Source organism: Rosa chinensis, chromosome 7 (genome assembly GCF_002994745.2).
Source record: "Rosa chinensis cultivar Old Blush chromosome 7, RchiOBHm-V2, whole genome shotgun sequence".
In the NCBI taxonomy this organism is placed as follows: Eukaryota; Viridiplantae; Streptophyta; class Magnoliopsida; order Rosales; family Rosaceae; genus Rosa; species Rosa chinensis.
Window position 1 is genome coordinate 29,782,814 of NC_037094.1, and position 14,677 is coordinate 29,797,490.

Consider the following 14,677-nt stretch of genomic DNA (forward strand, 5'->3'; position numbering starts at 1 on the left):
GAAATTCATAATATACATCGGACTTTAGTATGAGTACATCAATATATAAGGGCAAATGACGCAGTCGGAATGATAAACTAGGTTTACCAGCAATAAACCTAAGCAAACGATTCTGGAGTCCACCAGAGATAAAAGAGAATAATCTCAATATATTGATAAAAGATGATAAGATGCCTTCTGCAGCCGCTTGCGGCTGCATAAATAAGAGAAAAGTACCCTAGGGCGACTAACAACGAAACCCTAAGGCCCATGGATAAAAACGAAAACAATCCAAAAATAACTAAGAAAACCAAAAACGGTTAAAATAGAAAAATGCCGTTTTGAGGCCCTAAACGATCCCGAAAGCCCGAAAAAGGTCACACGTCGTGGCATAGCTACGAGTTTGCCTTCTGGCGCGATTCCCTTTCCGGAAAGCTGAAGTGCGTCCCGATCGGACTCCGGAGGCCCATTTCACGTCTACTAGTCCCTTTTCGGTTTCCACCCTTAGCACGATCCAATTGTTCTTGAAATTGGACCGCTATCTGTTCTACATCATCAAAATAGTCGATCCTCGATCTAAACACTGAATGCAGGAAAGATAAGAGCATTTTTAGTATGTGATGCCTAATTACATTCAAAAAGTAATTAATTTTTGAAGAAATAGAGCCAGCTAAAATGAGCATGGAACAATCATGGACCTAAACACTGAATGCAAGAAAAAAATGTCTTCACTTTTTCTGTTACAACAACCTCCATGGACCGATCAATTTTTGAATCTTGAAGTTGTTGGATAAGAGCCTTAATTCGAATCCATTTCTAACATAACTTTCTGAATTTTCTTGCATCATTACCTTTAGCTTTGCTTTTAAAGATACAGGTGAATTGTGTTCTAAATTTATATATTTGTTAGGAACCACACCAAAACCTAGTTTCCCATAGAACGTCCTTTCTTTTTCGGCAGTAACAGTAACATTTGCAAAATAGGAACTGTAAGGTTTGCTATTATAGGTCGGTAACATTTGAGATGTCGATCAATTGTCGATTCTCCGCATTGTATTCCGTTTTGATATTTGCAGTGTTGATAATATGCTTTGTACATTGCATATTCCTATCTAGAATTTTTGCTAGGGATAGTAAGTTAGTGTCAATCTTAGTCCTCAAGCCAATCCTTCCCACTTAAATTCTAAGTTTCCAACACCAACCAGACTCACCCATTTTCATATCCACCTTCGCAAACACAACCCCAAACCAAATCAAACCTAAAATTCTTACTGGCGATTCAGTGGGAGTTCAAAAACTGTTTGGTAACTTAAATTTTAGAAACGCTAATTGTCAGGAGCTAGCAGTGTACGTAGAATCATAATATATCCTCCTAGGCTCCTATAGTTCTCTTCTCTCTTCAGGAAGTTGTTCTGTCCACTCAACTAGGAAAGAAGAATGTCAAGCCAAAACAGAAAACCTCCTAAAACAACGAATGTCATCGGAATACGTACAGTGCAGACAAGAGAAAACGATCTCTATAATTCCCACAATTAGGTAAAAAAAAAAAAAAAACTAACGATGTCCTGACTCCTGAATAATTGAAAATTATTAGGAAGGCATAAACAAGAAAATAATAAAACAATTCTTTAGAACTTGCTTCCACAGGATTCTTTACAGTTATTTGTAAGCAGAACCTAAAGCTAGACCTTCCATAGTATATTAGGTTCGAGCCTCCTTATGGCAGAAGTACCATGATGAAATCCCTCCCCGTCATTGACTAATGAGTAGACATCCCAACCGCCACCTTTCCAATAGGAATAATAAACTGCCGGGACATGAGCGACTCTCCAATGATCTTCTCCATCATCTGGATGTAGTGGCATGATTAATTCATCTGGCATATCGAAAAATTCAAGCAACTTCAAACTGGTTAAGAATTCAATGCCATATGGGACCTTCTTCAACAATTTACAGCGTTGGATAATAAGCTTTTCTAGACAAGGCATTGCTCCCTTATCTATCTTTACCAATTGAAGTTCTTCTAATTTATCAATACCTAGTAACTTCAGATTTGGAAACCCTCCTGCCTCAAAATGCAAGCTTTCCCCATCATAAACTTGTAGGAGTTCAAGATGTACCAAATTTGGCAAGCGTTGAAGATGGACAACAGGATCTTCCTTCAACCGACTCCATTTTAGAAACAGTCGGACCAGGTTTTGAAGAGAAGAAATCCAGTGTGGTAAGTTTTCTAAACGACCTGTCAAGTACAGTCGCTGAAGAAATTCAGGAGCACAAGAAATATGGCTCAGATCAATTGTCCCTTCCTTCTCTCCTGAAGATACAGACAATGCGCGAAGGTTTTTCATCTTTTGAATGGATAAACATAAGGCTAGTCCATCTTCTTCTCTCAACTTTAAAATGCCTAACCTCCTTAGTTGAGTCAATCTTTCAAGGTCTGCCATTAAAGCACCATTGTCTTGATTTGCCTCTATTTTACACAGCTTTTGGAGATTTTCCAAGCCACATATTCCTGCAGGAACCTTAACTCCATATTTGGAATTAAAGCGTGCATAAGACTCAACTTCATAACGATATACCAGGAGATGGCGAAGTTGCTTGAGATTCAAAATCTCAGCTGGCAATTCAACGACATGGGAGTGTTTAAGGTCCAGAGTCTGTAAGTATCTTAGCTTCTTGATGGAGGTTGGAATTTGTTTCACCTTGCTACTCCTCAGGCTAAGAAACCTGAGAAGAACCAGCTTGACAACCTCTTTTGGAAAGACCTCTATATGTGCACCTTGCAAGTCTAATACAGTAAGCAACTGAAGACCTATAGGAAATAATTTTGGTATGGAAAAGTCAGAAAGTGAACCTTCTACCCCAAAGATGAGTAAAGAGCGAAGTGTGGATGGAGTCCTCTTCGTTTGTACATTCTGCACCGAGTTAACTATTGATAGTCTTCGAACTTTTTCTGGCCACACTATATCTTTCTCTTTCTCCATTGCTGCAAAATTTTGCTCTTTGGACTTTGAAATGACAATCTCTCGTAAAACATTGTGGATACGATATGATTTGACTCTCCCATCAGTTGCTGTTTCTGCTGCCTGAATCAAACTTCTGTCCCATAGCTCCTTAAGGTAACTCTCTGCAACTTCTTCTGGTGTCTTTCCTTCCATTTCGATCAGAAATCCTTCAGCTAACCATAACCGAATTAATCTCATACGCTCAATTCTGTAGAGATCAGGAAAGATGCTCAAATACAAGAAACACGATTTCAGCTGGTAAGGTAAATCACTGAAACTGAGATACAGTAATTTCTTCATATTGTCAAGATGATCATTTTCCTGAATCTCGGCACCAATACTTGTACAAATAGCAGTCCATTCATCTACAATCCTCTTGTCTTTTGCAGCTAGAACAGCGCCAATTGCTACAATTGCTAGGGGCAGTCCTCCACATTTGCTTAAGATGCAGTCACAAATGCTCTTCAAGTTTGGCGGGCATGAGTCTGCCTGAAATGTCTTCTTGTATAAAAGAGACCGAGACTCTTCTACAGATAAGGGCTCTAAAAGGTAGATCATACCTTGCTTCCCCAAGCAAGAGGCATGTGCTACTGCATGATTACGAGTAGTGAGCATTACTCGACTACCAAGTTTGTTATTGGGGATTGAATGATTTATCACATCCCAAGCATCTATGTGCCATAAATCATCAAGAACAATCAGGTACCTACTTTGCTGCAGCAATTTTTTGATTCTCTCACGTAGCTGGTTGTTGTCCATGCTATCAACCTCTTCCTCAGGTGGTTTATGAATAACTTGGAAGATGTTATGAATCATGAGTCTTAGGAGCTGGTTCATATTGACTGACTGAGAAACAGTGATCCAGGCGTGAACCTTAAAGTGTTTCTTAACCTTGGGATCCTCATACACTTGCTTAACCAAGGTAGTTTTCCCCAATCCTCCCATCCCAACCACTGATAACACCTGGCGTCCTGGCTCATGCTTCATAAGCAACTCGATCAGCTGTTTTTTAGGCTCCCTGATTGCCACAAGATCAGCTGCTTCCAGTAAGAGGGCATCCCCTTGACCAAAGTGACGTTGCCCAATCCGACGAGAAGAGGTGGAGTCAGCTTCGCCAACAAGATTGTATGCGTCACGTCTCTCTCTGAGGCTTCTGACTTTGGAGTTTAGCCCTTCAATATCAGCAGCAATTTCATGGCAAACTTTCCATTTCTTTATGATGCAAGTAAGCTTCTTAAGTGAAGTACGAAAGCCACGCAGGGGGTCATTGGAATAGGAAAGCCTGAATTTATCCAGGGCATCTTCCATCTCATGAGCCACTTCTCTGACTTGTTTGACCCACACTTTGAGTTGAGGGTCACCGTCTTCCCTTGCATCAGCAACCCTTAAGAACGCCTGAATGCGCTCTAATTCATTAACCATGTCCTTGACCTGTGCTTGGATCCCTGACAATAGGTTCACCTCTCCTTCCAGTAGTGACTTGACCTTGCCAACTAAAAAGGTCACTACACTTTCTGCCATTTCTTTTTGTAGTGCTATTTGGCTTTTGTTTTTCTGGGTTTCTGAACAGATAATATGTCTGTGCTAGGAGAAAAGGTTTTTGTCTTATGTTTGAGCTGATATTGTTGAGTGATCTTTCATGGGGAAGCCTTCTCTTTTTAAACTTGTGTCAAAAGTCAAAACCATCTACCATCAGGGTCAACTGCTGCGACATTTTCCAAAGAAATCATCTAGTTTCCCAATACTGTGTAGTTGTCTCTTCTTTTTTATCCATTGGTATTAGCACTGCTTCAAAGAAATTGTCAAGATGCTCATTTGGTCTTCTATACCTGCATCTCAAATTTCTCATTACCTTGAATGTTCCTTAATTCCTTTGTAAACTTCCTGGCAATTTTCTTAGTTTAACTTAATAATCTAATAACCAGATCACATTGTTCTATCTGTATTTAATAATAAACAAATCTCGATGGAAAGAAACGTTCTAACCAACTACTGCAAATTTTGTAGCATCATCATATATAGCTAAAGCTTTAGAAATATATCAACCTCAACTGTCAGCATTGATTATTCTGACTCAGCTCATCTCCTCGATCAAGTTGTTCTAACCAACTACTGCAAATTTTCTAGCATCATATATAGCGAAAGCTTTAGAAATATATATATATATATATATATAGAGGCCCGATCTACAGCGGACGTCCGCACTTTCGCTAAAGTGCGGACGGTGACACAGCAGGCTGTTCCAGGCAGCGAAGACGGCGTGGAGCTTGCCGGACGGAGGCTTCCCAGACGCGTCTGGGCAGCGATTGAGGTCGGAGCAGGTCGGGGTTGCAGGTTTCTGGGCAGCGACCCGACCTGCCGACCTGCAACTGCAACCTCGTCGCCGGCGACTCCACCCTACTGCAGACAGGTCCGTCCGACATGCTCCGCCGCTCCGTCGTGCCCCGAGCAGAGCTGCTGCGTCGCCGTCCGCACTTTAGCGAAAGTGCGAACGTCCGCTCTCGATCCTCTCCGTATATATATATATATATATATATATATATATATATATAGTCCGTCTCCGCTACGGACGTCCGTACCTTTTCTTAGGTACAGATTTCCCGTTTTCCCCCACTTTCCGGCCACATTTTCACATCTTAACCGTTCAGTTTTTAGGTCATAATGTATAGATCACCTCTGCAAAATTTCATCCAATTTGGTGATCGTTAAGGCATCCAAAACTGCAATTTACCATTATAAATACAAACGGTTCCGGTTTGACAGATTCGGTCCGTTCGTGTAAATTGCAATTTTGGATGTCTTAACGATCAGCAAATTAGCTGAAAATTTGCAGAGGTGATCTATACATTAGGACCTAAAAACTGAACGGTTAAGATGTAAAAATGTAGCCGGAAAGTGGTCGAAAACAGGAAATCTGTACCGAAATTTCGGTACGAACGTCCGCACCTGAGAAATATTCTCTATATATATATATATATATATATATATATATATATCTGCTCAACTTGAATATACACACACACACATACTATAAGAAATTAATATCAGTATGTTGTCAAGTTGTCAGACTTAACCAGTAATCAAGCTAATCAAATGGGTTTTCCACAGCTTGTACCTTTGGCAGCAAGGAACATAAAATAGGGACAAAGGTTTTAAAATATACGGTATTCCATAGGAAATGGAATTGATAATTTCTTAATCTAATGGGAAACTAGTTACGCCAATCATGATTGCACTTTCCTGGAATAACTTGGCCCGATCGAGTTGAACATTAATTAATTTCTACACAAGCCCCAATTGCTTTGCCCACACGTAACCCTCAAGATATTGTACAAGGCCAAATCAAACGCTTACATGTTGAACACTGACAAACAAAGCTCCATTTATATTTGGCAGTGAAAAGAGAACTACAAAAAAGGACCAAAGAGGAAAAGATGGGCGCTCATTCAAACAAAGCTATAAAGACCAAAGAGGAAAATTGAGATATCTATTCTAGTAGCGCATGTTGAACACTCTAACATACATCTCATCTCGATTGAAATTGTTCTTAATTAACAGGTTACCAACTAGATCAAACAAGGTATGGACATTTTTGATCTGATAAAAACTATATAATATAAAATGAAACAAATTAGGACTAAAAAACAAAGCATCACAACTAATTGGAAATTGGTGTTGGCATAAGCATCGCATCATCATGTGAATGTGAATTAGATACGGATACCTGCTACGATCGACCTTTTAAAGGCCTCGAAGCACAGCAACAAGATGCTTGCTCGTTCCTCCGATCAACCGAAACTGCTCATTCGTCTACTACTCTTCTAGTTCACATCCACACCACTTGATCTTGAGAGCAGCAAGAATAATGTGGGTCGATGTGATACTGATAACTAGCTACATGGAAGGTTATGTTGAGGGCCGGTATAGAACGTACTATATATGAATTGTCCTGAAATGAGTGGAAGTGCTGGAAGAAAGAAGTCGTAAATTAGGCTACATTCAAACACTGAGGTAAGCTATCCTTTGAAATTTCATTTCGCGCTGAAAGAGCGTTGTTTTAACTCAGATACGAGAAACACACAAAGGCCTCACCTGGGAGTCATAGAGGTTAATTGGCATTAGCTTTGGTGTATACTGTGTACCGGCCATATGCGAATAAGTATAAAGCCATACTCGTATCTTAGGCCAAAACCAAACCAAGCCTATTATCTAATAATTAAGAACACCTTGTCCTCGAAGAAAAAACCGTCCCAACAATCTAGTTGCCCAAACACGCACTTGGTTTTACAAGGAAAAAGAAAACTCGATGATCACCCAATGGACCCATGCATGACCAACTCAGTACCAAAGAGACTTGATCCCAGTAACTATCCACATCACAATTGCCCAAACCTCCTGCCACCAACTCGAATCAAATTGTAACTGTGGGAGTGGTCAACTTTTGTTGCGCCCACAATTAAGGCGATTAACTTTGCAATTAGCATGGAGATAAATTCCAGTCATGAATGCAGCGATTATTACAGCATTAACCACGATAATAACTACGCGCAATGATTACGGTTATGAATGCGCAATGAATGACCGTCGTAAATGAGTCATGATTAACCATTGTTAATACAAGAACAAATGAATGCGACCATGAAGACGGGAATAATGACGGCTTGTTCCCCAAGTAAGTCATCGCCTATATAAAGGCGGCTCGACGTCAAAGTAAATCATCTCATTCCGACTTGTTTTACTCCACTAGACTAAGAAACATACTGACTTAGGCATCAGAGGGTTTTTTGCAGGTACCCCCCCCCTCTAGAGGTGGCAAACGGGCCGGGCCGGCCCGGCCCATTTTAGGCAGGCCTAGCCGTGCTTGGGCTGGCCCATTTATTATCGTGCCGGGCTCGTGCTGGCCCATTTACTTAAACATTAAGCCCGGTCCGGCCCATGGCCCGAGCCCATATCGTGCCGGGCCGTGCTCGTGCCGGGTCAATAAACGGGTCGTACTCGTGCCTACCCACTATAAAGCACTATTTTAAAATCTTAATTTGAATAAATAAAAATTAATTTTATTTAACTATTTAGAAAATTAAAATAAATTAAGTTCTACAATATTTTTCTTAATCTTAGCTTTTTAAGATTAGTTTTCTAATATTTTATATATTCCACTACAAGAAAGAAAGAAAAAAATAACTCAAAATATATTGCTTGTAATATATTATTGTGAGATTAATCTTTATTAATATAATGAAGATTTAGTATCATATTATTCTTTCCTTCATTCTATAGTTGTATTATTATGAGATTAGAAAAAATACTTTATGTCAAAACTAGGATATAATGTTTTATTTCACTATTTTGACAATATAAAGAAATAGCATTGGTGGAATTGTAATAAGATTTTAAATAAAGAGGTCTAATATTCAAATCTCATCATTGTGGTTTTTAAATATTTTTAAAAACAAAATGAAATTTTGTGTTTGTAACGGGCCGGTCCACAATATGTCGTGCTCGGGCCGGGCCAATATTCCTAGGCCCAACCCGGCCCGTTATTCTAACGTGCTCGGGTCGTGCAGGGCCACTAACGGGCTTGGGCCGTGCTCGTGCTTAGCGGCCCGTTTGCCACCTCTACTCCCCTCCTACTCGAGCCGACGGTCAAACTCTGAGTCAACGCTTAAAGGAGGTGAAGTTTTATTTTAATTTTTTTTTTAATTTTTTTTTTTTTATCGAGATCACACGGTTCCTTAAAAAATTTCTAGGTCCAGAGACTAATCCGTGCTGGAAGATCATGTCCGAACGCTTCCTCCCTCTTGGCCACCAAGAATAGATTGTAATTTAACTCCAATCGGTGTCGGCGAAATTCAAACCCGGGTGTGGGGGTTCCACACTTGGAGGTTCTTACCAACTTGACCACAATGCTATAACTGATTTGAGCTGATCGAGTGATAACCCTACTTTTATATGTGATGACGTTCTATTGGCCAGTAGGACGGTTAGTGAAAAGTCTCCCATCAAAAGCAGAACAAATCATATGTGGACTATACATGTTTCTCAAATAAGACACACACGGCATTACCAAAAATAAAAATAAAAATAAGACACACTCGGCAGTGGAGAACTACTTGATAATTTCTCGTATTGAAAAGACAAGAAAAAAAATTCTCATTAGAGAGCCAGAGGATAAGTGCAAGATTCTTCAGTAGTCCCCAATTCAACACATGCTATCTTTGATAATCTGATTGCTCCATGTAATCTTAATTGGGGACGGGTTTTTTTTTTTGGGGGGCTACATGCACGTATAGACATCCTGGGGATTAAAAACAGAGACATGTAATAGTGTCTAACCACACAGTAGTTACAACTTACAACATTTAAGTAGAGAGATGGATTTCGCGGCCAATCATTTCAAAACTGGTGCGGCTGCTTTCCCAATCGATTCAAATCTGACTTACTTACCAAATTGGAGCCCAACATCAGTTGTTGTGATTAACCAAGGTTAATTTCTTCTTCTCTCTTTGGTTGCTCCACTTTATTCCAATCTTAATGTTGCCTGGAATTCTTCAATTATAATTCCAAGTGATCCATTTCCTTTCCTCATTGCATCTACATATCACTTTCGTTGGGTTATCACTTTCCACAAAACGTATCTGGAATCCAGATTCTGCACTCGGAATCGCCAACTCCCACATTTTCTGTAATGCCCACCATGTGTATGAGAAATGTCCTCTGTGGAAATGCATGATCCAAAAGATGATATTACTGCTATGTTTACCCAATTCTGCAAAATCCAGTTTTGTATTCTATCTTAATTTTTTTATTTATTGGGTTTGGGTCTTAGTAATTCGATACCATTATTTACTTAACTTACAGTCTAAGGAAAATCCTAATTTGTGGTGCATTTGCTGCAGATACTACAGATATAAAAGATTGTGTACTTTTCGAAACTCTCTTCAGAATTGAGTCCGGTGCGGAACATAAGAAGACGGTGAAATGGGAGCCTCCAGTGGGCCAAGGCTTTCCGGAATGCAGAGACAAGTACTTAGTCTATACAGAGGGTTCTTGCGGGCAGCTCGTTTAAAATCTGCTGAAGATCGACACAAGATTGAGTCACTTGTGTCAAATGAGTTCCGCCACAATGCCAAGAATGTAGACCGCAAGAATTTTCTTTACATTGAGTACTTGGTTCGCCGTGGAAGGAAACAGCTTGATCAGCTCAAGAGCCCTGATACTGTTGGATTATCAGCTCTGAATGTGAGTCGTTTCCCACAAACAAAACATCCTACTTATTGAAGTAAGTGATTTATATATTTGTATCTTCTTGTTGAGCTAGATTTAATTTCATCCGTCTTTTAAAAAGAGTAGTGAAGGAAAAAAAAAATAGTTGATCTGAAACAATATTTAGGAATTCTAAATTGTGCAATATTTGATGGACATGGTCCTATATTGATTACCTTTGTTATCATAATAATATCTTAGAGTGGCTTTATTGTTATCATAATAATATCTTCTGTTACTCGGTAATTTCATTGGAGTTGAGAAACTGTTTGGTATATCAAATTCTAGAAATATTGTCGGGAGCAGGGTAGGATACTACACCCTCCTTATCTAAATGAAGTGTTTTCTGTCATTTGGTAGTTTCAGTGGAGTTGAGAAACTGTTTGGTATATCGAATTCTAGAAATACTAACTGTTGGGAGCAGGGTATGATCATAACACCGTTTTCTTAACAGCTTCACAAAATCAGTCTACTGGATGAGGAGATAATGAGTTGAAGCCAAAAGGGATACTGTGAATGAGATTCTCTTCAGCAAAACCTCATGTACCTACAACCTCCAAAAACAATGATACCCAGAAGAAGAAAACTTGCTCTTTACATTAGTTACACCTACATACTGGACAATGATTACCAAGGCTTAAAAGAATTGAAGAATTACAAATTAAGCAAATAGAAAACCTCATATCCTTGCAGCGCTAGAAGTTGAGTCATTAGAAGTTACAGGGAAAGATTCTCTACAGTTCTTTATAAGCAGATCCCTAAACTACACCTTCCACAGAATACTACGTTCAAGCCTCCTCACAGCAGAAGTACCCGAATTAGAACTCTCCCCTTCATTGACTAATGAATAGACGTCCCAACCCCCACCTCTCCAATAGGAATAATAAACTGCTGGAACATGAGCAACTTTCCAATGATCTTCTCCACCATCTGGATGTAGTGGCATGATTAATTCATCTGGCATATCGAAAAATTCAAGCAGCTTTAAATTGGTTAAATGTTCAATGCCAGATGGGACCTTCTTCAACAATTTACACCGCTGGATAATTAGCTTTTCTAGACAAGGCATTGCTCCCTCCTCTATGGTTACTGATTGTAGCTCATCCAATTTATCAATACCTAATAACTTCAGACTTGGAAACCCTCCTGCCTCAAAACGCAAGCTTCCTCCATCATAAACTTGTAGCAGTTCAAGGTGTACCAGGTTTGGCAAACCCTGAAGATGTAATAGAGGATCCTCCTTCAACCGACTCCATTTTAAAAACAGTCTGACCAGGTTTTGAAGAGAAGAAATCCAGTGTGGTAACTTTTCTAAACGACCTGTCAAGTAGAGTCGCTGAAGAAATGGAGGAGCACGAGAAATGTGGCTAAGATCAATTATCTTGTCCTTCTCTGTTGAAGATACAGAGAACGAGCGAAGATTGGTCATATTTTGGATGGACGAGCATAAGGTGACCCCATCTTCGTTTTTCAACTTGAAAATGCCTAACCTCCTTAGTTGGTTCATTTTCCCGAGCTCTGCCATTAAAGCACCATTGTCTTCATTTGCCTCTATAAAGCAGAGCTTTTGGAGCAATTGCAAGCCACATATTCTTGCAGGGACCTTAACTCCTTTTCTGGCATTGAAGCGTGCGTATGACTCAACCTCATAACGATACACCAGGAGATGACGAAGTCGCTTGAGATTCAAAATCTCAGAAGGTAATTCAACAACTTGTGAGTGTTTAAGATCCAAGGTCTCCAGGTATTGTAGCTTCTTGATGGAGCCTGGAATTTGTTTCACCTTTGTATGCCTCAAGCTAAGATACCTGAGAAGAAGAAGCTTGACAACCACTCTTGGAAACATATCCAGATGTGCACCTTGTAAGTCTAATACTGTAAGCAGCTGAACACCTGTAGGAAACAATTTTGGTATGGAAAAATCAGTAAGTGAATCTTCTACCCCAAAAACGAGCAAAGAACGAAGTTGAGACGGTGTCCTCTTTTGATGTACATTCTGCAGTGTGTTAACTATTGATAGTCGTCGAACTTTCTCAGACCACATTGTACCGTGCTCTTTTTCTATTGCTGCAAAATTTTGCTCTCTAGACTTCAAAATGACAATCTCCCGTAAAAGATCATGGATGCGATATGATTTAACTCTCCCATCAGTTGATGTTTCTGCTGCTTGAATCAAACTTCTGTCCAATAACTCTCTAAGGTAACTCTCTGCAACTTCTTCTGGTGTCCTTCCCTCTTTTCCAATAACAAATCCTTCAGCTAACCATAACCGAATCAATCTCATATGCTCAATTTTGTAGAGATCAGGAAAGATGCTCAGATACAAGAAACAAGACTTCAAATGGTATGGTAAATCACTGTAACTGAGATACAGCAATTTTTTCATGTTGTCAAGTTGATCATTTCCTTCTATTTCAGCTCCAATACTGCCACAAACAGCAGCCCAATCATCCAAATTTCTCTTGTCTTTTAAAGCTAGTACAGCGCTGATGGCCACAATTGCAAGGGGCAGTCCCCCACATTTCATCAGGATGGATCGACAAATTTCCTCCAAATTTGGAAGGCATGTGTTCCCTTGAAATGTCTTCCTGCAGAACAGAGTCCATGAGTCTTCTGGAGATAAGGGCTCTAAACGGTAGAACATGTCATGGTTCCCCAAGCAAGAGGCAGAGGCTACATTAACATTGCGAGTAGTGAGCATTACTCGACTACCACGATTGTTGTTTGGCATTGCATGATTGATGGCCTCCCAGTCGGGTATATGCCATATATCATCCAGAACAATCAGGTACCTACTATTCTGCAGCAACTTTTTAATCCTCTCTCTTAGCTGGTTGTCATCCATGGTTTCAACTTCTTCATCTTCAGGAACTGGTTTCCTGATAACTTTGAAGATTTTATTGATCATGTGTCTTAGGAGCTGACTTATCTTGAATGATCGAGAAACAGTGATCCAAGCATGTACCTTGAAACGTTTCTGAACTTTTGGATCCTCGTACACTTGCTTTACCAACGTAGTTTTCCCCAGTCCTCCCATTCCAACTATTGGAACCACCTGGCGTCCAGAGTCTTCCTTCATAAGCAACTCAATCAGTTGCTTTTTGCGCTCGCCAATTGCCACAAGATCAGCCTCTTCCAGTAAAAGGGCATCCCCTTGACCAAATTTGTTGTGCTGAACTAGCCTAGCAGAGCTGGAGCCAGCTTGGTCAACGAGTGTATATCTCTCATGTCCCTCGGAGAGGCTTTTCACTTTTGAGTTTATTCTTTGAATATCATCAGAAATTTGATGGTGAGCTTTCCATTTCTTGATGATGCAAGAAAGCTTATGAAGGGAAGCTCGGAATCCATGGCCGTGATCGTGTGAATGGAAAAGCTTGAATTTATCAAGGGCATCTTCCATTTCATGAGCTACATCTCTGACTTGTTTTACCCACACTTTGAGCTGAGGATTGCTGTCTTCCTTTGCATCAGCTACCCTTAAGAAGGCCTTGATGCGCTCCAATTCATCAACCAAGTCCTCGACCTGTTCTCGGATCCCTGACAATAGTTTCGCCTCTTCTTCTAGTAATGTCGTGAGCCTGTCAACCAAAAAGGTGACTACACTTTCTGCCATTCTTTGCCTGATAGCACTTGCAGGTTTGTGTTTCTGAAGATAGATAATATATTTGTGGGAGGAGAGAAGGGTTTTATGTGTTATTTGAGTTGATATTGTTGAATGATCTTTCATGGGGTAGCTTTCTCTTTTTTAAAGGTTTTGTAGAAACCATCTACATCAGGGTCAACTGGAGGTTTTGTAGAAACCATCTACATAAGGGCCAACTGGTGCAAACATGTTACAAAGAGAATTCCAGTTTCCCAATACACCAATACTGGTATCCAATCGTTTTTAAATACCAAAGAAATAGTCAAGATGCTGAATTTGATCTTATATACCCGTATATTCTCCAACTTCTCATTACATTGTACTTTCCTCATTCTAGATTTCTTGTAGACTACCGGGCAAGTTTTCTCAGAACCCATCTAAACATTCCCAATCTTGCACAAAGTTAATAAGTAATCGAATAGTAGGTTTGACCACTGACCCAATCATCTTCTGAATTAGGAACTAACCAAAATAACGAAGTTACTTAACTGAGAATATAACTGACTTGTTGCCACAAATCATAACGCTTTAGCTAAGCTTTAGAATAATTGAATGAGTTTTGTCCCTTTTTAATCAACATTCAAGTCAAACCCTTTCATCTGGTACCATCTTTTCTCTGCAGCTTGATACTTTTACAGAACCACATAAAAAGCACTTGTCATTAAATCTTGAGCCATTTGTTCAGAAGCCAAAACCAAAGTCCCAATACAATGGCAAAATGTTACTGGGAATTTGCTCAGTTTTAATTTGTAGGGATTTTGTCCATGTACCCCATTTTTAGGGATTT

General features: G+C 39.8%; 3 protein-coding genes across 5 annotated transcripts; 1 reads left to right on the forward strand and 2 right to left on the reverse strand.

Moving 5' to 3' along the window:
* Positions 1–1,580: 1,580 nt before the first annotated feature.
* On the reverse strand, positions 1,581–4,638 carry LOC112176062 (disease resistance protein RPM1). The gene has a single exon (XM_024313880.2). It carries the CDS (start codon positions 4,503–4,505, stop codon positions 1,662–1,664), a length of 2,844 nt encoding a protein of 947 aa, XP_024169648.1. The 5' UTR covers positions 4,506–4,638; the 3' UTR covers positions 1,581–1,661.
* A 4,444-nt stretch (positions 4,639–9,082) lies between these two features.
* Positions 9,083–10,952, forward strand: LOC112176975 (succinate dehydrogenase assembly factor 1, mitochondrial). 3 transcript variants are annotated; one of them, XM_040511104.1, is made up of 4 exons: positions 9,083–9,467; positions 9,631–9,762; positions 9,881–10,223; positions 10,702–10,831. In XM_040511104.1, exons 3-4 carry the CDS (start codon positions 9,963–9,965, stop codon positions 10,741–10,743), a joined length of 303 nt encoding a protein of 100 aa, XP_040367038.1. In that variant the 5' UTR covers positions 9,083–9,467; positions 9,631–9,762; positions 9,881–9,962; the 3' UTR covers positions 10,744–10,831. The 3 variants fall into 3 exon arrangements, with proteins under 3 accessions (XP_040367038.1, XP_040367037.1, XP_024170886.1); XM_040511103.1 differs by lacking the exon at positions 9,631–9,762 and having other exon boundaries at positions 10,702–10,952; XM_024315118.2 differs by lacking the exon at positions 9,631–9,762 and having other exon boundaries at positions 9,881–10,263; positions 10,702–10,943.
* A 33-nt stretch (positions 10,953–10,985) lies between these two features.
* LOC112176970 (disease resistance protein RPM1) lies at positions 10,986–14,345 on the reverse strand. The gene has a single exon (XM_024315115.2). It carries the CDS (start codon positions 13,972–13,974, stop codon positions 11,011–11,013), a length of 2,964 nt encoding a protein of 987 aa, XP_024170883.1. The 5' UTR covers positions 13,975–14,345; the 3' UTR covers positions 10,986–11,010.
* Positions 14,346–14,677: the final 332 nt, after the last annotated feature.

Excerpts from the sequence above, each read along its gene's own strand:
- LOC112176970 (XM_024315115.2), bottom strand. The coding sequence starts at position 13,974 with ATGAAAGATCATTCAACAATATCAACTCAAATAACACATAAAACCCTT.
- LOC112176975 (XM_040511103.1), top strand. The coding sequence starts at position 9,963 with ATGGGAGCCTCCAGTGGGCCAAGGCTTTCCGGAATGCAGAGACAAGTA. Across the intron at positions 10,224-10,701 it reads TTGGATTATCAGCTCTGAAT|CTTCACAAAATCAGTCTACT; the intron begins GTGAGTCGTTTC and ends TTTTCTTAACAG.
- LOC112176062 (XM_024313880.2), bottom strand. The coding sequence starts at position 4,505 with ATGGCAGAAAGTGTAGTGACCTTTTTAGTTGGCAAGGTCAAGTCACTA.